Here is a 23,913-nt window from a genome sequence, read left to right as displayed (position 1 = left end):
GTAACTTATAGGATCATAAATTCAAAGTTGGAAGGGATCTTAGAAATCACCTAGTCCAAGGGTGAGGAACCTGTGGCTTCGAGGCCACATGTGACCCTCTAGGTCCTTAAGAGTGGCCCTTCGACTGAATCCAACTTCACAGAACAAATCTCCTTAATAAAAGGATTTGGTCTATAAAACTTGTACTCAGTCAAAAGGCTGCACCCAAGGACCTAGAAGGGCAACATGTGGCCTCAAGGCTACAGGCTCCCCATCTCTGAGTCCTAGTCCAACCCTTCCTCCTCTCCCAACATTTTAAACAAGAGGAAACTGTGGTCCAAAAATGTTAAGCAACTTGATCTATGTCATGCAGGTTGTGTGTGACAGAATTGGGTTTCAAACCCAAGTTCTCTGAACACATTTAGCCTCCTTCCCACTGTACCACTCACTACTGTCACTCTGCTTGTTGAATTAATGAAAAGAAATTAACTGAAAATGAATGACTCTTCTGGATCTCAGAAACTTAAAAGCCCATAATTGAAATTCATCTCCTTTTACCTCCTTATAGTCAAGTCACAGAGTTGTTTTGGGGGCACTTAGAAGTCAAGTGATCTCCCTATGGCTCATAGAGCTAATATGATTTAGATGCAGGACCTGAACCCTGGTTTTTCTTACTCCAAGGCTAGACCTCTGTCTACCATACCGCAGTACCTCTAGACTTCTTGAATTAATGAGCACAAATTAAAAGAAAATTAATGACTCTTCCAGACCACAGAAATTTCTAAGCCCATAACTGACAGAAATTCAACCCATTGTACCTCCTTCTAATATTTTAAGAATGATTTCACATAATTCCAAAATCCCACCTTTATCCTGACCATCAAGAAAAGTGCAGAATGAATACAGTTGCAACAAAAATAGACAAGTAAAATATCCATTCTTTCTCTTGTCTTTCCAGCTTAACATAGAAATTTCTGGGTACTTTCCATAAAACCAACCCAGTTTATCATACGGAGCCACCCGGGGGCAAGGAAGGAAAATGATTTAGGGATAATGTAATTGGGGTAAGACCTGGGATCATGAAATACAGAATTCTACATTTTGCAACTGTTATCCTAACCACAGAGAACTTAAAAGTTAAAGCCAAACTCACCCTGATCTTGTAATACCATATGAAACATGTACAATAATATTAATCAGTGACCCCCTATAGAATCTTAGAATCTCAAAAACTTTTCAGAGAAGTTTCAATTTCAGATGACAAGGAAACTGAACCCTCCCAAAAACTATCTTCTAAAATGGTTTAGGCATTCCCCATCCCCCAAATAGGGAAGGGAAACAAGGAACATAGTTTAATTTTGACAGCTATCTCATAGGCAGTTAGGAAAGTGCTGTAACTTTAATTTTAATATGGTGGTTTTTTTCTCCCTTAAAGTTGAATATCAGGATAAGAAACCTGAAAGAAACCATAGGGAGTTAGACTAGATGTTTTCTACTGACCCTTGAAACTCCTACATTTTTGGGATTCAGTGAGACATGGTTAAACATTCTTCGTTACAGTTTCAGTGTCCTGGTCCTTTCAACCCACACTCTATTTGAAAATATAGTAGATATGTCAGATCTTGGCAAGAAAGAAAGTCTTTAATACATGTGGCTCCTTCTCTGGATTTTGGCTCCTTTCCATTAGATCCATGTTCTTCATTAGGAAAATGGGGAAATGAAGTATTGTATCCTAACCTTTCAAGTTAAAATCACTCAGAGTGTTGATGTTTGTTTATTAAAATCACTAAGGAAGTTATTCACAGGAAATGAAAGGCAATATGAAGGTAAAGTTCATTTAGTGTGAATTTTTCCAAAGGAACCAGCTGACATCCCAGGGGCAGGTGAGAAAGGTACAGTTATTTGTTATATAGAGCAACCTTTGGATACCAAACTCTCTGGCTCTCAGTTTCCCCATCTTTAAGATATACTGGTCAGAGTCTATTTTTCATTAACATTGAGTGGAGGATTTCAAATTACTTATGCCCACTGAGCAGAGTTTCCAGCTCAATTCTGATATTATAAAAGTTTTAAAAACCAAATTGGGTTAGGGTGGAGAGAGGCAGGGAGTGGGGGTGGGGAGAGGGAAGACCTGCCTGTTTCTCCAGTCTCTTTCTTTAAAGAAGAATGCTCAAAAATCCTTTACTGAAAAGCTGTCTCTTCCATTCACTACTCGAACGTTTCTGCCTCCTTCTTCCCATCCTGTCACCCCACCCGTCCCCCTCCCAGGAAACACAACAGAGCCCTAAGAATGAATCCCTCATGACCAACTCCTGTTCCGCTCACACCAACAAGGGCAGGATCTTATAAAAATGCAAACCTGAGCTATGTCAAATTCTCTCTCTCTTAGCCTTTTCCCACATCTGCTTAAAGGTTCTCTGCATCTAAAATGGATCTAATTACAAGAACTGTTCTGCCCCTTTCAGAGCTCACACTGCATTTAAACACCCCAAGTTTCTCTTCATTTGGGGGGGGCAAATGGGGAAGGAATGATGGGGAGTAGGAGCTTGAACCCAAACAAGTATAGCAGAAGAAGAAAAACAGGCCTACCTTAAAACTTTCCAGTCTTTTAGTGGATCCAAGTCAGAGATTATGGAAACCATTGTCAAAAGCCAGCAGAGAAGACAAACCACAACAGGGGGGGAGTGAGGGTGGGGGGGGTGGGGAAGAAGAAAGCAGCCAAGGAGGGAGGGAGGGCTCAGCTCCGGCTGGAATGACAACAAACCCAGGGCTGCCCTTCCTACTTCTCAAGCTGATAAGCACTTGTCCCAGCTTCTCTCCACCCCCAAAATCAATCTTGTGTTATATTACTCCCAGCTCCATTTCTTCACCACTACCTTTTTTTAAAGCCCCTGTAATCTGCTCCAACTGATCAAATTTGACCTTCTTGTAGCCCACTTTATTCCAAGCACAGCTCTCTGTTAAATCTCTCTTTATTAACACCGTCCTCCTTGGCTTTCTCTTGGAACAAACAGAGATCAAGCCTGAAGCCTCTAGACTTTGCCAGCAATCATTTACAGATTACTGCAAGCTGTAGTCTTCTCCTCCTTTGGGGTACTTCTCCTGCCTCTGAGGTTTGCTTTCATATTCCTTTTGGAAGGCTGGTTTTTTTTTTTTTTGAGGTCTGGGTTCTTGGACATGAATTTGTGGCTTAGCCAGTCCCTTATAGACTGTTACCGTACTAAAGACATTCTGTTCACACTCTGCTTAAAGTTCACATTTTTAAAAGAATTTGGAACAAGATTATTAACAAGCTAAAATTTATGGTGTCTGAATTCTGGCACCAATTTTGTCTATAATGTTTTTTTTTCTTTTAAACTACAAAGGAAAAGAGTAAAATTCTTCTAAATGTTAGAGAGAAAGACATTGATTTTTCCATGAAAATATTTTCTTTTTACTTTAGATGTAAAGCCAACCCTTCAATAATCTTATTTGTCAGAGATGTCAAATTAAGAATAGCAATAGCTAACATTTATGTAGCACATTCAGATTTATAGGCATTTTCCTCATAGCAGTCCAATGAAATCATAGGGATGCTATTTTTCTTATTTTATAAATGGGGAAACTGAGGCTCTGGGACAGGAGGTAATTTACTCATAGCTAATAAGTGTTAGAAGCAGAGCTCGAACCCAGGTCTTCTGACTCCAAATCCAGGGCTCCTTCCATTCCACCACCATATTTTTTTCTCTTTCCAATTTACCTAATCTTCACCCCATGTTGACATGGGAAAGGGTCTGTGAGTGTGTGTGTATTTCTTGTTTTTAAACAGGTACTGACTCTTGAGACTTTAGTAATTTCCTTCCACAGCCTATCAGGCAATTAAAACTTTATCAAGCAATCACTTTTCCTCTTGATCTTTCTGTTCTGCTGAAGGTCCCTGACAGATTCCTGGACCTGAATGACCCACCTTTAGTGAGGAGTCATTTAACCCATCCTTCCTATTCCAAGAGGATGGACATTTATGCTATGGTCCCGGAAAGAGACGTGCCTATCATTTCAGAGCAATCCTCAAAAAAGAGATTCCATAATAGGTAGGAGTCTCTGATCCTGACACCTGCTTCTCTATGACTCATCATTCCTTCTAATCTTGTTGTGGAATTCTAATCTGAAAATATATCTTTAATTCTCTCTTTAAACTTTATAGGGCACTTTCTTCATAACAACCCAATGAGACAGTACAATAACTATTATTATCCCCATTTAATAGATGAGGTAATTGAGGTTCAGGGTTGGGAGATAACTTGTGCACAGTCAGTTAAGTGTTAGGACTTCTTCTAGATCTAAGATTTCTTTCATTGTACCACCCTACTGCTTTTTTTTTTTACCTTACCTTCACCTCATTGGCCAGGGAAAAGAGTGCGTGCGCGTGTGTGTTCATGCCCACATGAGCCTGCGTGTGTTTTTCTCTTGCTATACATATCTTTCTTCACTTCAGTGTTTGGAAGTGACTTCTCTGTGGGTATTTCATTTACTCATTGAGGCACCCAGGTGACAATCTATCTTGTAGGATTGTTATGAGGATCATAACAAATAATAATTGTAAAATGCTTACCACAGTGCCTGGCACAAAGTAAACACTATATAAACCTTAGCTATTTTTATTATTGTTATTCTTATTACGTATTGGTATTCACTAATGTAGACCTTAGTAGACAGTATTTATAAGATACCATGGCCAAAACAAAACAAATACCCCAAACAGCAACAACAATAACACAAATTGATCTGGCTAATTTTTTTGGAGGCGAGCCTTTCCAAATATGTTTCGGTTGGGCTTTGGCAGGCAGATCTGTAGCACATCTCAGGTTCCTTATTTGAAGCCACAATAGCCTGGTAGGGGCTGCCAGGCCACAGATAGAACTGTCAATGCCTTGGAATACCAAGGCTCCTTTCCATTCTTTTATGAGGCAGATGAGGAGGATTTCAGGGGAAGACCAGCTTAATGACTTTGCATGACTGCCTTCAGAAGTGTAATGCCTCAAGCTAAAGTTAGAAAGAACTCTATACCTTTTATAAAAATAATGCCTCCTGGGGGTTTCCTGCTTCTTAGTCCTTGGTTATATTTGAGGCTTTTGGTCTACACAATAATGATATATAATAAACATTTATATAACACTTTGAATCCCCAAGTTCTTCACAAAAAATGTGTGTGATAATAATAGTGTGTCCCTCTGAATGGTTCTGAGTGCTTAGATAATTGATAAGGTTTCTTCCCTTCAGAAAGAAGAGAAAAATGAAAAATTATCGTGAAATTGCTTTCGCAACTTCAATTACATCACCCTCAGCAGTATTACACACAGTACCACAGAAACGTAGCAATGTCTGGAAGGGAGGTCAAGAATTAACACTTGGAACAAGAGTTTAGGAGCAAAGGGTGAGAGGAGGCAGGAGGTGGTTTTTAGCCAAAGATTTGAAAGAGATCCACACTTTAACAAAATATTTTAAATAATGTTATAAAGTACAGACAAAGGGAGAAAACACTTCAAGGTCCTGCTGAGTTCACAAACAAGTTATTATGTACTCATTTGAGGCAATGTAATATTGTTTGAACAGTGCTAGATTTGGATGGAGTCAAAGGACCTGGGTTCAAATCACCCATCTGGCTACTTGATAGGGTTGTGGCCTTGGGTAAGTAACTTCAACTTTCTGAGTTTCCTTATCTGTCAAGTGAGAATCACGAACCAGATGTCCTCTAACACTCCTCCCAGTGCAAAAAATGTGATCCTAAGTCTTCCTCTTCTATTTTAAGGAATAACGTTAACTTGTTTACAAACAGTGTAAAATATATACTGCCTCTGATATGGCAGCTTTCTAAGACTATATACACTGCTGAGGAGTTGCCAATCTGCTGTCTGCATTGTGGGGAAGGGGTGGGCGTAGGAAGGTGGAGAATGTGGAGGGAAGAATGAGAGGAACCCATACCCTTATATTCCCTAAATCAATGAAAACATAGTTTTGGTCAATATGTATATCTGTCCAAGGGTGGCATGGTGGACAGAGCTCAGGGCCTGGAGTCTGAAAGACCCTCATCTTTGTAAATTCAAATTTGGCCTCAGACATTTAGTAGCAGTGTGATCCTGCTTGCCTCAGTTTCCTCATCTGCAAAATGAGCTGGAGAAGGAAATGGAAAATCATTTGAGTGTCTTTTCCAAGAAAATCCCAAATGGGATCACAGAGAGTCATACACAACTGAAACAATTGAACAGTAACATATCTGTACAAATTTTGCACAGCTCAGCTCCTCTTCTCTTGAATGTGGGGTTCTGATCTCTAGCAGGTTTTTTTTAATATAAAGAATGTATTTATCTCCCTATCATTCAAGATATTTATTCACCTTCACAGGTACATTTTATGCTTTCTTAAAACAACAAAATAAAGCAAAACTCTGCCTTAGTTCAAAAAGCCTACCATTTATTACCCTCTGACCTAACACTTTGTCAAGTCAATTATAGTTCTGAAAACATCTATAAGTGCTTGAAAAAAATAATATCTAAAGGTCAAGTTTTGCCCAAAGTAACTTAGGTTAAGGAATAGATGCTCCCTTCCTACCCACTGTGCAGCCATATTTATTGCAGCATTTTCTTTTACTTAATAAAGTACAAATACCATTGGAGAATGTCAGCTGCCTCTTGCATTTTGATAAAGTTGCCTCTTCTAAATCAAGTTGTTTTGTTGTTGCATACTCTAACCTTATCCCACAGAGATTATTTTAGGGAAGCAATTTTCTAAGAACATGTGCTTCTTTGCCCCCCAAAAAAGCACATCTGTAAACCATTACTCAGTAAATTTCTGTACTACAACAGGCAGTTTGCCGACATTTTTCCCCCCTACCTGTTAAAAGAGTTTGGTTGCACCTATCAGAAAATTAGTCTGCCCATTTGAATGATACACCTATGCCACCAGCAATAAGGATGGCAGTTTCTCTTCTTTTATGTCCAGATCTTCTGAAATCTCTCTCACTGTTCAGGTTTTAAAGCAGAGCAATCATCCTCACAAAAAGAAAACAAATAACAACGACAGAAAAACCCCAGACCCTGTCAACAATGTTCAGGTCCCTAGTTCAGCTGGCGATATCCAAATCTAGTGAGCACTGGGGTTGGGAAATAAGGGAGAACTCTTGAATTAGTCAGATTAGGCAGCTGCAAGTATCCGCAGGTCAAATGCAGTGAAGGAAAAAAAAAAAGTCTATACAGCATTAGAGCCATCAAGTAACCAGAGGTTTAACCTGGTTACACAAGGTTCATGAAGGACTTTCAGAAGCTAATACCTGGAGTTGTCTTTCATCATATTGGTCAGTGAAGGAACAAGACATTTAGTAATATATTAGTTCATCCATCCAAAGCCTCAGGAACTGTGGTTTGTTGTTGTCGTTTCAGTCGTATTTTCTTGCAAAGATACTAGAGGGGTTTGCCATTTCCTTCTCCAGCTCATTTTGCAGTGGAGGAAACTGAGGCAGAGTGAAGTGACTTGCCCAGGGTCACACAGCTGCTAGGTGTCTGAAGACAGATTTGAACTCAGGAAGATAAGTCTTCCTGACTTCAGGTCTGGAAACTCTAACTACCACTCCACCTGTTTAGCACAACATACTATAGGTAGGAGACAGACTCTAACTTTCAATTATTTCAAATTAGGATATATTGTAATCAGACAACCAGAAAGGAGAGAATAGTGTCTCTGTAAATTGTTGTTGTTAATGTGGAATTACATAATTAATCAATAAAAACATTATAATTAAGTCCTTGCTTCAGACACACACACACATACACACAAAAGCAGCAGCAAGGCATAATGAATAGTGAGAATGGCCTTGGAGTCAAGAAGATCTGGGTTTGAGTCTTGCTTCTGTCACATCGAATCACTTAACCTCAAGGTTGCTAGGCAATTCTCTAAATTACAGATGAGTCCTTGAACTGTGTGGGTGGGAGTTTCAACTTTGGGATCTCCTTACATTAATAAGATCATGGTAAGTACCAAATATATGTGTGGGTACATACATATCTATATGTATATACATATGTGTGTATTTGTTTGTATGAATGGGTGTATACACACACACAGAGCCTTAGGAATAAATACAACAGTTTTCTTTATTCCCTTTTCTCCTCCCTGTCTCTCTTTCTGATAAGCTTCAGTTTCTCTCTAGGGATCCCATTGTCCAAATAAAGCTTATCTTTTGGCAAGACTTGCCTAAACTTAGTTGTTTCCTATTCTGTTACTTGCTGATAAAAGCCTCTTCTTCTGTCCCTCCTTGCCTTCTCTCTTCTCCCTATTTACCAGCCCTTTAATCTTGCCCAGTGGACAAAGCCACTCCTTTTAAGAAAGGGAAATGGCTCATTGAAGCTCCATTCTACTATTCTAAAGAAATGCCGTTTTTCTGATACTGTCGATCTGTCCAAAGTTTAGAGTTGGCAGGTATATTAAGCTAAAAAGCTCAAATACTTGTTGCGGGCCCTTTTAATGGAAAATAATTTGCCCCATCTTTCAAAGCACATCACACTGTTACCATGATGAAGTTAAAAAAAGACAACTAAAATTTATATATATATATATATATATATATGTTAAAAAGACATATAGAAGATCAAACACCCTCATTTTTTTAAATTCTCTTGAGCAAGGCAGGGTTACCATATACAACATCCTCAAATAGAAGAAAAAAAAATGACTGAAGGTGAATATGTTTAGTAAATGCTAAACCATTTCCTTCTTACTTCTCTTGGGGTGGCCTTAATACGTTCATTTTCAGTATTGGCTACATTAATGGGTTCAGATTATCTGTAACCAGGTCTTTTGAAATTTGGGGTATTTTTATATCAGATTTAAATTATATACTATATGTAGTTAACATTGAGGTTGGATTTTCAAGTATCTTTGTTCTTGAGCCAAGCATCAGCCCTTACTATGTGAAATCTGTACCTTAACAGTTAACCATTAATCTTAAATTACATAAATGTGTCTCCTCACTTTAACAACATCGATAGAGAAAAACTTCCAAAGATAACATTTTTTTCCTAAATAAATGAATGTAGTTTTAATGGAATTTCAAGTGCTTTTAGGTTTGGCTCACAACACCTGATACAATAAAAAGCCTTAGGAACAAAGGTATATGTTTTGGTGCCTATTCACCGAGTTAAGAGTTGCTATTATGGGACACTTCATAATCTTAAAAATCTCTAAAGAGTCCCTGAAGAGACAGCCACAAAAAACGGCTGAAGTATATCTAAAGAGATCAAATACACTTCTGCATTATCCAAGAGCCTGCATGTGTGCTAGATTTTCCACCAGTGCTAAGACCCTCTTAATTGTCTGGAAGGAATGCTTTTTTAATTTGGGGCTTTTGTCAGCTCGACTTCTCGTCGCTTCCCCTTTGAATGCCAGTTCCTTTTCCTAAATAAAATAAGAGAAAGGCAGAGAGGGGAAAGAAGTCAGAGCAGGGGTGGGGTGGGGGAGAAATATTTCTAATCTTGGCCAGGCATATTTTAAAAGTGAGAAAGCAAAAGAGAGGAAAACCACAGCCCATTCAAGCTGCATTGCATGCCACTGGAGAAAGTCAGGTCAATCTTGGTATGCATTATTATCAAAACATAAACATACAGGCACACACATTTCATGTGCAGGTGGAGTATGCACACATATACAAACATGCCTCACAGTTTTTAAGTCCCATGGTGCCATAAGAAACAGAATTTCCTAAGATACAAATTGTTTTGGCTTTTAATTTTCAGCTTTTGTCCGAGCTCAATAGTAATACTAAGAAGGCCAAATGAATGGCTGAATGGAGACAAAAAAATGCATCATTCAAGCTGTTTCCATAACATAGTCCAGGAAATGAGAACTGAAATATAATGACCTCACGATCACATTTGTTTAACCGCCAGGTTTCAGACAACTCGGGCGTTTGTATGTTAAACTAGGATTCCTAACATGAATTATTGAAGAGACCTGGCTTTTAGGCAAAAGCCAAGGACAATTGCCAAGTTTCTAGTTAATAAAACAATGTAAATGTCTTGCTATACATGAAGGCTGCCCTAGCCAACTAGAATATTGTTTGACTCCTGCCTAGGTTGAGTATTTCACAGCCTCGCTGAGGAAAGAGTAAAATTAGACTAGATTTAAATGTAAACCTTGAGTTTAATAAGAAGGTTACTTGAAGGCTGATAATAACAACTGCTAACATTTATAATGCACTGACTATGTGCCAGGCACCTGCTAAGCTCTTTGCAAACAACACTTAACATTTATAAGGCACCTACTATGGATCAGGCTCTGTGCTGAGACCTTTAAAAACAACAGCTTACATTTATGAAGCACTAGAATGACTTGCCTAAAGTCACATAGTTAGTAGGTGTCTGGGTTGGAATTTAAACTCAGGTCTTCCTGCCTCCAGGCTCAGAGGTCTATCCACTACACCATGTACCTGACTGTAAACAAAATTAATGTTTATCAACTATAATATCTGTTATCTCATCAAAGTATTTATCCATTTTCTGTACCATAAAATGTTTAAAATTGCAAACAATTATCTGAGATTTTAAAGGATAGTTCTAGGGCCTAAATGGAACTAAGGCATGGGGACTTCTCCCATAGTTTTGTGTCATAAGGAGCAACATGGACCAATGAAAATCAACATCTGCTTTGCAATCCTTAGTTTTAGGGAGTTGTCTGAAGCACTGCGGGGTTAAGTGATTTGCCCAGAGTTCACAGGCAGTACCTGTCAGAGCCGGGACTGGAGATCACTTCTTCCTGGCTTCAAGGTGAACTCTCTATGTACCCTGCTCTGCTATTCTTATTGGAGTTAAAAGAGAACTAAATTATGTAAGTCAATGACAGAGAGAGTAGGTCATGACATCCATTTCTAATATCTTGAGTGGTAATAATTAATCAATCAACAAACATTTTTTTAACATCTATTGTGTACTAGGTACTATTATGGAAATCAGCAGGGATATAAATATAATAAATGAAACAATATCAGAACTAAGAAATGATTTGACTTGACAGAGGTTCTGAGCATACAAATACAAGAATGAAATCCTTTCTAATGTGTAAAATAAAATGTAAGCTAATTAAATGTTAGGTAGTTTGTGAGATAGAACACTAGTAGTTTGGCAGTAGAAATAAGAAGCAAAAGTTTTTACACAAAAAATGTAAAAACCATATGAAAACCTGAAAAAATCAGTCAAGTCACCGAAGTGACTATGTGATCCAAAAATGCTGGTTCTTTATAGACAATGGTCCCGTTCCTAAGCCCTCCATGGTATCCTTGGTCCAGGGATATGCAGGATTCAGGTCATGCTGGTGACCAACTGTTAAATTTTCGTTGTGAGTATATATACCTTGGAAATAGTCAAATGCCTACAAATTGGAACTTGACTTACTGTTTTGTTTGTAAACTGAAGAAAGTGATGGAGAAAATGATAATAATGAAGATTAAACTTAAATGCATGTTGGTAGATATTTCCCCCCAGAGAGTGGGTTGTTAAATATTTACCAGCATACCCTTGTGGCTTGGTTCCATCACTCCATATCTCCTTTGGGAACTTGACCCAGGGATCATTTGTTTTCCTGTTCATCTTCAATGTCCTACTATTCATTGCTTTGTTTCCTGCTCCCTACAAGCAAGCTCAGGTTTCCCTTATCCTTAAAACAAAACAAAAAATCCTTTGCTTGACCCTACCATCGACTTAGCTATTATTTTTTTTCCTTCTATCATGACTAAACTCAGTTTAAAGATCAGTAAAGAACAGTTTACACTTTCCTTCTGTTTCTTCACTACTGATTTACTCTATGGGAGCTTTTCTCTGACAGGTCATTGAGGACCTATTAGTTGCCAAATAGGAAGACTTTTCAGTTCTCATCCTTCTTGATGCTTTTTCAGCAAAAAGCACCCTTGCTCCTGGATCCTCTCAGTTTCCTTGTCTTCTAGGTCACTTTTTTCCTAGCCCTCTTCTTACCTCATTATTCCTCATTGCTCTTTGGTTCTTTCTTCTCCTGTAACCCAGAAACTTAACCCCTTTTTTCTCTCCTCTTTATGAAAGGAGAAGAGAAGGTAATAAACATTAATATAATACCTACTTTACATTAGGTACTGTACTAAGCACTTTTTCAAATATTATCTTAATTGATCTTTACAGTCCTGCAAGGGAGGTGCTTTTATCATCCACATTTTATAGTTAATCCAAGTAGAGGATACATGACTTGCCCAAGGTCACACAGCTAGATTAAGTCTAAGATGTGATTTGAATGCAGTATTCCCTGGCTACATGTCCAGCATTCCCTCCACTGGCCCTGATGGTAGATAACCTGGGTTCAAATGCTGCCTTTGGGAGTATGACTTGTGTGACCTTGGGAAAGTCACAGACTTCCTTAGCCTTGGTTTCCTCATCCGTTAAAAAAAAATTGTGTGTGTGTGTGTGTGTGTGTGTGTGTGTGTGTGTGATGGTAGCAGGGGGCTGGTCTAGAGATGACCAATGTGTTTCATACCATATGATCTCTACTCTATCTAGGCATTCCATCAGTATCCCTCAAACTCATAATGTCCTAAACTGTACTTATCACCTTGCTTGCCCCTAAATATTTCCTTTCTCTAAATTGCCTTTTATCTTAATGGTACCACCATTATGTCAGTCATGTGGTCTAGAAAACTTGGAGTTATCATTGCTCCCTCTTTTTCTCAAACCATATATCCAGCCCATTTCCCAAGATTCCCTTTCTCCCCTCCAACATCTTTATGGGTTCAATGTTGCCTCTAGGATAAAATACTCAACTCCTGCCTGGCATTTAAGATCCTACACAATCTGGCTCCAGCCTGCCTTTAGAGCCTTGCTTCATGTTCCTCTTTATCAGATGGCTGGCAGTGCATGGAGAGCCAAATAGATTACTAGCTATTCCCTGAATTCAGTATTCAGTTTCCCACTCCCATGCCTGAGCACAGGCCAGCCTCCCCTCATCCCATCAGAATTCTTATTTCCCTTAAGGCTCAGCTCAGTTGACTCCCCAGTATCCCAAACTTTACCTCAGATGAAAGTTTTTTCTTCCCTTTTAAAAAGATCCTTATTTATCCAGGTAGATCCCATTTCCTTATCACATTCTGCCTTGGATAGGTACCTTATATTTGTATACCCAAGGCAGCATGTGTAATGGAAGGAGTGCTAAACCAGAAGCCATAAAGATCTGAATTCAGATTTTTTTTTGGATGGGGGAAGGCAGGGCAATTGTGGTTAAGTGACTTGCCCAAGATCACACAGCTAGTATGTATCAAGTGTCTGAGGCTGGATTTGAACTCAGACCCTCCTGACTCCAAGACCAATACTCTATTCATTGCACCACCTAGTTGCCCCCACCAAAATAAAATGTTTTTCCTGTATACAACATTCTCTTGGTTCCACTCATTTCACTTTCCATCATTGTTTTTCTTTAATAGTATTTTATTTTTTCCAATTTAGCACTATGATGATGATAAAAATAATAGGTTCCTTACAGAATGTATAATATGATATATTATTTAAAGATGTAGTTATAATAATGTAGCTACTTAAAATTTATTTCATTTGATCAACAGCCCTGTGAAGTAGGTACTATTATCCCCATTTTGCAGATACACAAACTGAGGCTGAAAGGGGGTACATGACTTTCCCAGGGTCACACTGCTACTAGGTTATCTGTGGAAGTTTTTAAGCTCAGGTCTTCCTTATTCTATATCCAGGCAAATCAGTTAACCTCTCTGGGTTGCAGACAAATCCTCTAAGATCAAACATAGACTGATACCAAGCACAGACCCGTTATGATCTTGATTCATCTATATATATGTAATTATACCTCTAATAGAATGTAAGTTCTTCAAGGCCAGGGACTGTGTCTCTGTTTTCCAATAATCAATTAATCAGCAAATATGATTTAAGTGCCTACTTTTCATGTGCTAGACCCTGGGAATTCAAATAGAATTCAAATTTTACTAGCAGGGAGCTTACCTTTGAATGGGGAAGATGAAATACACATTTAAGTATATACAAAACAAATATTGAGGTAATAAATAAAGAGCAATTAAATACAAGGGATTTTAGAAAGAGGGACACTAGCACATGGGGGGATATAAAAAGACCTCACATAGAAGGTAAGGCTTGAATAACAACTTCATGGAAAAGACAGACTCTACTATCTTTGAACACTTAGTATCTACCACAATGCTTTGCTGGTAACAAAGCCTTTATGTTGAGCAGAATTATAGTGCTGCAGACAAGCATGATGCTTGTTAACTGTGGGACTTTAGACAAACAATAAACTTCATCTGTGAAATGAGGGTAGTTGAACTAGAGGTCTTCAACTTCCTTTCCAGCCCTAGATCTATTAGGGGCTTCTCCCAATGCCTTCACTTCATTCCAGTTTTCTTTCTTTTTTTTTCCTTTTCTTTATTCTGGACTTTCTTCTCAGGTTTGTCTATGTGTAGGGGAAGGAGACTGGTCAGATTGTAATTCAGAGAGGAACTGCATCCCCCTTTGTATGTATTTTACTGCCATCTAATGACCTTGGCCTTTGTGCTATGACTTAAACAAGATATCCCATGTCTTTATTCTGGGTATTTTCACTTCCTGTATACAATCCCTCAAGTGTTTTCCTGGTTTCCTTCAAATCTCAACTAAAATCCCACCTTCCACAGGAATCCTTTCCCAACCCCTCTTAAGTGGAATGCCTTCCCTCCATTGATTACTTCCAATTTTTCCTGTATATGCCAAGCTTGGAATTGTTTGCACATTGGCTCTCCCATTTGACTGTGAGCTCCTTCAAGACAGAGGCTGTCTTTTATCTTTCATCATATCCCTAGGGCCTACCATGTAGTAGTCACTTAATAAATGTTTCTAATGGTATGGCAGGGATCCTGTGCATATGAAGCCTAGTAGCACATGCTGATTCTACCCGGGTAGAAAGACTCTGGAACAGACAATGGCTGTTACTTGAGAAGAGGCCTAGCTACAAGCATCATCAGCAGATTGGTCATTAGGTGATGCATTCGGTGAACATGCAGACACATGAAACACTGAAGGTAAATAGTCAGCATGGTTATTGTTTCTCCATGGAAGACTGGGGGGCTTTGGGGGCACTAATCTTTTTTTTTTTTCCCTTTTTTTTGGGGGGGGGACTATGTTATAAAAATTCAAGAAAGGAATAAAATAATTGTTGAGGGATAATGGATTTGTCTGGAGCAGGCTGAAAGACATTTCTCCCTCTTCTTAAATCCCTGAGGCTTCATTGTTCTCCTGCTTTCAAAAACTGTAGGCATCAGTGACCTTTCTGAGGAAGGCCACTGAAGTCATATTATTGTGCTTCTGTGTAGTACAGGCTGAACACATTAGACACTTTAAAATGGAATTGGTTCAGACCTGTTAACCCCTCAGCTTTTAGTCAGTGATAATCTGCTAACTTTCTGGCTTTTATTTGCTAACTTCCTTGATCAGTCCTATTTGACTGGAAATAATCCCATGGTGTCATTTTGCAAATCAATGTCTCTTTGATTATGTGGACAATAGGGCCAAATATTTCATCATCCCAGAGGAACGTTATTAATACCACAGCAGACTAGCCTTAAATGTCAATAATGCCAAAGGAAGCAACATAAAAAAATTACTAAATAAGTATGACTTGAGATTGCTTTACTCATCCCTCTTCATCAAGTAAAACTATCCAGAATAGTTTAGTTCATAAAGTGAAGGGGATGGGATGCTACTACGCCTAATTCAAAGTTTGTCTCTAATAGTGTATATTTGAAACAAGCCCTCACATTACCACCCACTCCTTCAGAGCCAATAGCTGAAGTTCCTGGATTATTCCTGCTAGGCTGTCAGAAAGCTCTTTGAAAAGCAAGGCCCCAGGAATCCTGTCTCATCCTCCATTCTCTTATGGCAACACTAATCCTTTTCTGGCCCTGTTTCAGCTATGATTTTCATTCCCCTTTTAAAAATCTTCTCCACCCTTCTAAATTGCAGTGCTGCCTATGTGAAGTAATTTTCTAATCTAGGTTTCAAACGTAGTGGTAGAACTCAGTGATGGCATGATTTTGGCAGTTTACCTGCCAAATTCTCTTTTCCTATTCAAAACATTAGGACCACATCCCACATCTGTTCAGACAGAAATTGCTTTTGAAACAGACAAGCAAAGATTGAGATTTTAGCCAGTGCTGTCATGTCGTCCCAAACAGACAAATGCATCCCTCCTGCCTGTGCATTTCACCGAAAAGAAAAAAGAAAAACCCCAACCTAACCCACCCAACGAGGATCCTCCATTGAATCCCACAATACTCAAAGCTTCGAACCAGAGAAAGGTAACAAAAAGACCCTGGCAGATTGAGGGTTAAGATAAAATATCTGACTAAAACTACAAAGTACTCCCTTTATGTAGGAACAAAGAATGCTTTTCATAAAGCTCAGAATAAATTCATTACAGAATCTCTGGCTTCCGCTTTCTACTGTCTTCACGTTTTTTCCCCCTCCTGGTGTGTCTTACACTTACAGGGTGATGACTTCATGAGAAACATGCTTGTTGTGACCTACTCTGCCCTTTTTTGAAGCTTGTGTTTCATTAAAGGAGGAAAAAAAAAACCCATAGATAAAAGTCTAGATTTTTATTTGCCATTTTGTACCCTTCCTCTACTTAACTCTAGTATGCTGTCTGTGCACACACACACACACACACACACACACACACACACACACACACACCCCTCCAAATGAAATGAGAAAGCGAAAATTGCTCAAATTATTATAATGTTAAAAGAAAGTCCAACAGTTGCATCCTAGCTATTAAGTAGATATTATTGAACCAGGCAGCACTGTAATTCATTTACAAAGAGAGGAGGCTGGATATTAACCTTTAAAATGAGAAATGTTTCTTCAGAGCGTGATATCAAACCTTAAGGGCTTTCTTCCCACTACAACCCTAGAAAGTGTGACTTCTGATTTGCTTGCTGACATCCTGTAAGTGAAAATGCTTTTTTTCCTTGTAATTACACATTCAAGGTAAGAAAAACAACAACAACAAAAAACCCACCTCAAATATGCAAGCCTGAGTATTTAAATTATATTGAAGCTGTGGCAGAAATTCCCCCAATGCTAAGCCAATCTCCATTAACAGCAGCTGCTTGTCCTTTGCTCACCCTATTATGTCCAGACATTTCAGGACCTGGAGTAGGTATCTTTAATTATTTACCTTCAACACCTTCTTCAACAGGCCAAAGGGCCTTACAAAAATTACGAGTTTGTTATAAGGATAGGTACATGTCTAGTTGTTTTCCAGTGTTTCTTTAAAAAAAAAACAAAATACATTTCTTTTAAGTTAAAAAATATCAGAACCTATATGGATGGGCATGTGGAGAAAAGAAAGTAAATATAATTTCTGAGGAAAAAAGGAAAAATTAAATTCATTGTATTTTCTCACCTTTCTACACTACCTTTCAAATGGAGATGTGGGGTCCCTACAGGAATGTTAATTTAGGGGCACTTCTCTTTTCTTCCTAAATCCTCCTCTGAATGAGGTTAGGTAGGGCACTCATTTTCTGTCTGTGGTATTTCTAGTCTTTGGGTTGAGGTCCAAGGTGCTGAAGACCTTGCAAAAGCTAGTTTCAGAAAACTAGCAAAGTTCACCAGTCTATAGCTCTTAAAACACCCCCCCCCACAAAAAAAAACTTAGACCCTCCAGGGAGTTTTCCAGATGAATAATGAAGTGTGATTAAAGATGTAACATTGTCTAAAGCAAAATTTAAGTGCCCTGGATGGATGTCCTTGATGTTGTCACCTCAAACCCCTGTTCATCACAGTACATCTATCTTTTTCCCATAAGGGGTGTATAGGACCATATGATTTAGAGATTGAAGACACCAATAGTTCAACTAGGTCATTTTATAGATGAAGAAACCGAACCCTGAAGAGGTCAGGTGACTTGTCCAAAGATAGAGAGGTGGTAAGCCAAGGAATGGATATTCCAATGTGGATTTACTAGCTCTTGTCCATAGCACATTTAAAAATATTTCTTTATAACTGGATTCCTTTTATATGAAAACCATCCTGTTTCCATATTTGTTTTCTTAGAAGAGTAATATATAACATAAGTAGGCATGTTGCTTCATGAACCCTGAAGATTTTCAAGTGTCTTAATTATGCAGATTCTATAATCCTAACGTGACAAGTTAAGTTATTGCAAGGTAAAGGATTTTCGATGACAGTGCCATAAATATTAACCTTTACAAATCCCTGTAGACTAAAATGCTATTTAAGGATGAAGAAAAAGGATTGGGTTTTGTGATGGGTATGTGATGCTAGACTAAGAGGTTAAAAAGATACATTGATTTTGTTTCTTCAGCCATGAAGCATGTTTCCTCCTTGATTCTTTGGGAGTTCTAGAGGAGAAAAATTTCCCCTTAGAACTTTGTATGAAGTTACTACTTTCCCTCAACTGCTTAGAGAGTTTCATAGAAAGGTGACTGCCCAAGGCTAGATAGCTTAAACTTTCCATTTCCTTGGTCTCTTTGCTTTATGGACACTCCCAGTAAAAATGATTTGTGTTCAATCATTTCCAGGACATGGCCCAAGATCATCTTCTCTTTTAACTAAAAAAAAAAAAAAAAACTCGGTCATTATTTAGATGTTTAATTCAATAAAATCATAGATTTATGTTTGGAAGGCAACAAAGAGGCCATAATAACGTAGTCCCTCATTTTACAAGGGAGAAAAATGAGGCCCACTAAACTGAGTGATTTGCCCTAGGTCACACAAAGAGGGTGTGAAAGAATTAGGATCTGAACCAAGGTCCTCTGTGACTCTAATCCAACACACTTTCATCTGTACCAGGTTGCTTATAGACACCTAGGATCCTTTTTGGATCACTTAAATTCAATCAAGCCATCACAAATGAGATGAAATCATCTGATAAACCAAAGAATCCAATTCAGCCTGAAAAAATTCAGACTGATTACGAGATCATTTTCTATGTGTTACCTCACAATTCTCTATTGTGTCTATGTCAATTCTCAAAGAAAGGGATGATTTAAATGTTTTTTTTTTCAATTAGTGTTATTAGACATTCAATACAAAATAAACTCCTAGCCTGAGAACAATCACAAAAGGTGAAGTAATGATTATTGATTATTCCCAGCCCCATTCCTTTGAAATTGAATTGATGTTTATAGATTATATATTTTGATATATGTGACATATTATATGTTAAATATATAATTAGCCTTTATTTACATATTATATCGATATACAGTAGAATCTCAGTTTATGAGTAATCTGGTTTACCTATGTTTTGCTGTATAAGGAAAATTTCTTCACAAAATTTGTCTTGCAGGGTGAACAAAAATTCACAGTATGAACATCATGTGTGGACTTGAATGACTTGCAAAGGGATAACACTTAACTAGGGCAATATATTTTTTTTGTTTATTTTTTGTTTGCTTTCATATGTCAAACAAAGGAACCTTAGGTCGGTATACCACCTAACTTGCCTCATTTGGCATTGACCCTTCATGAAGGCAGACTCTTTTGCTCTTAACAATACCATTACAAGTGTTCACATGTTTTTGTGGACGTCCAGTAGTACTTTGTGTAAAAGTAGTGACTGTGATCTACAACAATATTTGTAGCAATAAGCCCAATGAAGAAGATGGAAAAGGAAGGTGTAAAGAAGACCATTATGTTGGAAATGAAAAAAAGAAATCATTGAGAAGCATGAACGTGGTGTGTGTGTGTGTGTGTGTGTGTGTGTGACTGAAAAGGAAACAGTCATCAATGAAATCATGACTTTGGGAAAAATATTGGGATTAGAGGTGGATGCTGAAGACCTTCAAGAGCTGGTGGAGGAACATAGCTGGGAGCTGATGATGGACGAATGGATGGATGTGCATGAGGAGCCATAGTAACAGGATATCTCATCTGAGGAGGCTCTTGAGGGGTCCAAGGAATCCCTCACATTGAGTGAGATTAGGGAGCTCTATCAGATGTGGGGGAAAAAAAGCAAAATTTTGTTGAAAAACATCATCCAAATATGGCTGTAGCAATGAGAGCCACGAATATTTTTAATGATAATGCAATGTCCCATTTCAGTGACATTCTGAAAAAAATGTCAAAAACTAGTGTTGTTAGATTCCTAGTCAGAAGCAAACATAAAGAAAAAAAAATCAGGGAGTCAAAACACAAAAATGACTCTAAAAAATGAAAAACTAAGTGAAGGCAGTAGTGTTAGTCTTACTTTTAGTGAAAATAGCATAAGAGAGAACACTTCCGATGTTGAAGTCCCGATGTTCTCATGGAAGGAGATTCTCCTTCCAAGCAATAACCCTTGCCCTTCTTCCTCCTCCCTCTCGCGTCCCTCACACTACCCACAACTCTTCTCAAAGGTAAAGTGCAGGTTATTTTTTTTAATTTTCAGTTTATATTGTATAGTAATCATTGCTATTGTATTTCAGGTGTGTTAGGGACAAAAACCTTACTTCAAATTATAAATAATTATTTTTCTATGAATATTTTTGGGGATGTGGTACCAAACATCCAACTTTATATTATTTCCTGTGGGAAAATTTGCTTCGCAATATGAACAAATCACATGATAAATGGAATCTCAGGATGAATTAAATTCATAAACTGAGGTTCTGAAGTATCTAGGTAATAAATAAATATTTAAATAATTAATCATATTAATTATATATTATACTCATATACTTAATTATATTTTAAATAAATATATATTTATCCAAATTCAAAGGAATGGGACAGGGGATAAGATAGACAGCCTACTCTACCCACCCACATGCATATACATGCATGTATACATATACACATGTGTGTATTATGTGAACGTGCCTATATACATATACACATACATATATATGAAATTTTTCTTACCACATGGCAGATTCTGCACATTGAATAAATGCTAAATAATCATGTGCCAAAATTATTAGACCATTTTATATACACAATCAAACTTCATAATTAAAATTTTACATTTTAATGAAATATTATTCATGTACTAAATTCTCATCTATTATATAGAAATGAAAAGCAACAGTTTTTTGGCCTAGAGTTAACTTTTTATGACTCCCTTGGTAGTTTCTTTTTTATCTTGATTTTTTAAAATGTTCAAATCAGTGAGTTTTCTTTTTCCTTGACACATTTTCACATATGTTGCCTTGATCTTTCACATCTTTTACCCATATGGGAGACTTCCTAGGAAACAAAGGAACTGTGCTTAATTACCTCATGAGGGCAATTTAGAGGCAAATCCAGAGCTTCTCTGTTCAAGCAGTACCTTCTGGAGGAGTGGGGAGAAATGGAGAGTTTGCAATATGTGACTGCATGGACAATTTTCTTTCTGCTTTCTGTGCTGGTACTGGTGTGCTTCTCACTTAATTTAATGGAACCTCCATAATTCAGACTCCATTAGTGTGGAATCTGTGATAATTCAGATAAGGGCTAAGCTTTAGTTCACCCTGGCACTAACCCTGAAGAAAGAGTTTGCTCAAGATTTTATTTGATAAGCAAAATGGTAGGAGTAAATGTTTCAACAACTTAAGAAAACAAAAATAACCTTAAATGTTTCAGATGCACCCTTCACAACAGAGTAAATACATATTTTAAAAAAATTCTAATAAAACCTATTGAGCTCAGAGGCAGAGTCACGATGGCGGAGTAGAACAGGACCTCCCCGCTGCTCTGGCTTCCACCTTCCCCAATCCATTTAAAAAAGGAACTCTAAACAAACTTTGGAGCTGCAGAACCCACAAAATGACACACAAAAACTAACCTCCAGCTGAGGACAGCCCAGCAGGCCGGCAGCAAATGGCCAGCTCAGTGCTCTGGGAGCCAAGCACAGCCCCACGCTGAGGCTTTAGCCCCAGGTTGGGCCTGACCAGCCAGCTAGAGGGACTCCAGATCAGCAGCAGCTGTGGCCATTTCCAGATTTATCAACACATAGATGTGAAGGACAAAGTGAGAGGTCAGTATAATCTGGACTTTGGGACACAGTAAGTGGGAGTAAGTGGCTTTTGCCCCTGGGGTGAGAAGCCCCTGAGACACCTTGCACAGCCAGCAAGCACTAAGTAGCAGCTTCAGCTCCTGGCCTGCAGAGTGTAGGGGGACCAAGTGACCAGTCTGAGAGGTAATTGCTCTTGCTTTAGGCTGCTTGGATCTGTATTGCAGCCTAGGGTGGAGGTTCTGGGATGTATGTCCAGCTTGCCAGAGCATGTGGAGGCCTAAGACAGGGCACCCATCTAATATTTCCAGCAGCTGAGAAAACCCCAGCATTTGGGACAAAAGCTCCCCTGTCTGGTGACAGAGTCCTACTGTGGCAAAAAGCCCAGGGGTCAAGTGACAGAGGGGCAACATGATCAGGAAAGGAAACAAAGCAGACAGAAGATTCCAACATTAGACTCCTATTTTGGGGACAAAAAGGAGCAAAGCATGGAACAGGAGGAAGACAGTGAAGTCAGAACTCCTGCACCAAAAGCTTCAAAGGAAAATATGAGCTGGTTACAGGCCATAGAGGACCTTAAGAAGCAAATAAGAGAAGTGGAGGAAAAACTGGGAAGAGAAATGAGAATGATGCAAGAAAATTACAAAATGAGAGTCAACAGCCTGACTGAAGAAAATAATACCTTAAAAAATAGACTAACTCAAATGGCAAAAGAGGCTCAAAAAGGCAATGAGGAGAAGAATGCCTTAAAAAGCCGAATTTGCCAGATGGAAAAAGAATCTGAAAGATTCAATGAAGAGAATCATTGCATCAGAATTAGATTGGAGCAAATGGAAACTAATGACTTTATGAGAAATCAAGATGCTGTTAAACAGATCCAAACAAATGAAAGAATAGAAGGCAATGTGAAATATCTCATGGGAAAAACCACTGACCTGGAAAAAGATCCAAGAGAGATAATTTAAAAATTATTGGACTACCTGAAAGCCCTGATCAAAGTAAGAACCTAGAAATCATCCTCCAGTAAGTTCTCAAAGAAAATTGCCCTGATGTTTTAGAACCAGAGGGCAAAATAGAGGTTTAAAGGATCTACTGATCACCTCATGAAAAAGATCCCAAAAAGAAAACTCCTAGGAATATTATAGCCAGGTTCCAGAATTCCCAGATTAAGGAGAGAATATTACAAGCATCCAGGAAGAAACAATTTGAATATTGTGGAAACACAATCAGGATAACCCAGGATCTGGCAGCTTCTACACTGAGGGATCAAAGGGCTTGGAATATCATATTCCGGAGGTCAAAGGACCTGGTATTAAAACCAAGAGTCACCTACTCAGTAAAACTGAGTATCGTGTTTCAGGGGAAAATATGGTCATTCAGTGGAATAGAGGACTTTCAAGCATTCTTGCTGAAAAAACCAGAGTTGAATAGAAAATTTGACATTCAGATACAAGAAGGAAGAGAAGCATGAAAAGGTAAACAGGGAAAAGAAATCATAAGGAACTTATCAAAGTTGAGCTATTTACATTCCTACATGGAAAAACAATAATTTTAACTGATGAAACTTTTCTCAGTAGTTGAAAGGAATATATATATATATATATACATATATATATATATATATATGTCTCTATTATATATATAGATATATAGATATAGTGTGTATATATGCTTACAGGTATTCATAGAGGGCACAGGACCAATTTAACAGGAAGGGATGATACTTAAAAGGTGAAATTAAGAGGTGAGAGAGGAATATAATGAGAGGAGATGGGGAGAGACAGAATGGGGTAAACTATCTCATATAGAAGAGGCAAGAGAAAATGGTTACAATGGAGGGGAAGAATAGGAAGGCAAAAAGGAATGGATCAACCTTATTCTCATCGAATTTGGCTTGGGGAGGGAATGACATACACACTAAATAGGGTTTCTCACCCT

General features: G+C 38.2%; 1 protein-coding gene across 4 annotated transcripts in view; it reads right to left on the bottom strand.

The window, feature by feature from the left end:
• Positions 1 to 23,913, bottom strand: part of LOC138175978 (CUGBP Elav-like family member 2) — a 697,415-nt gene that overhangs the window by 625,441 nt on the left and 48,061 nt on the right. For 2 of the 4 annotated variants that reach the window (XM_069106593.1, XM_069106606.1), the window contains exon 1: positions 2,569 to 2,670. The exons of the other annotated variants lie outside the window; for them this stretch is intronic. In XM_069106593.1, the coding sequence (XP_068962694.1) occupies positions 2,569 to 2,621 (53 nt within the window). In that variant the 5' untranslated portion in view covers positions 2,622 to 2,670. Of the gene's footprint in view, positions 1 to 2,568; positions 2,671 to 23,913 lie in introns of those variants that run through there. 4 annotated transcript variants of the gene reach the window in all.

The sequence above is a fragment of the Petaurus breviceps genome, unplaced genomic scaffold (genome assembly GCF_028583685.1).
Source record: "Petaurus breviceps papuanus isolate PSGF00001 unplaced genomic scaffold, PetGlider_PUasm1.0 80, whole genome shotgun sequence".
Taxonomy (NCBI): domain Eukaryota; kingdom Metazoa; phylum Chordata; class Mammalia; order Diprotodontia; family Petauridae; genus Petaurus; species Petaurus breviceps.
Note: the sequence above shows the minus strand (reverse complement) of the source record. Positions and strands in the feature narration are given on the sequence as shown.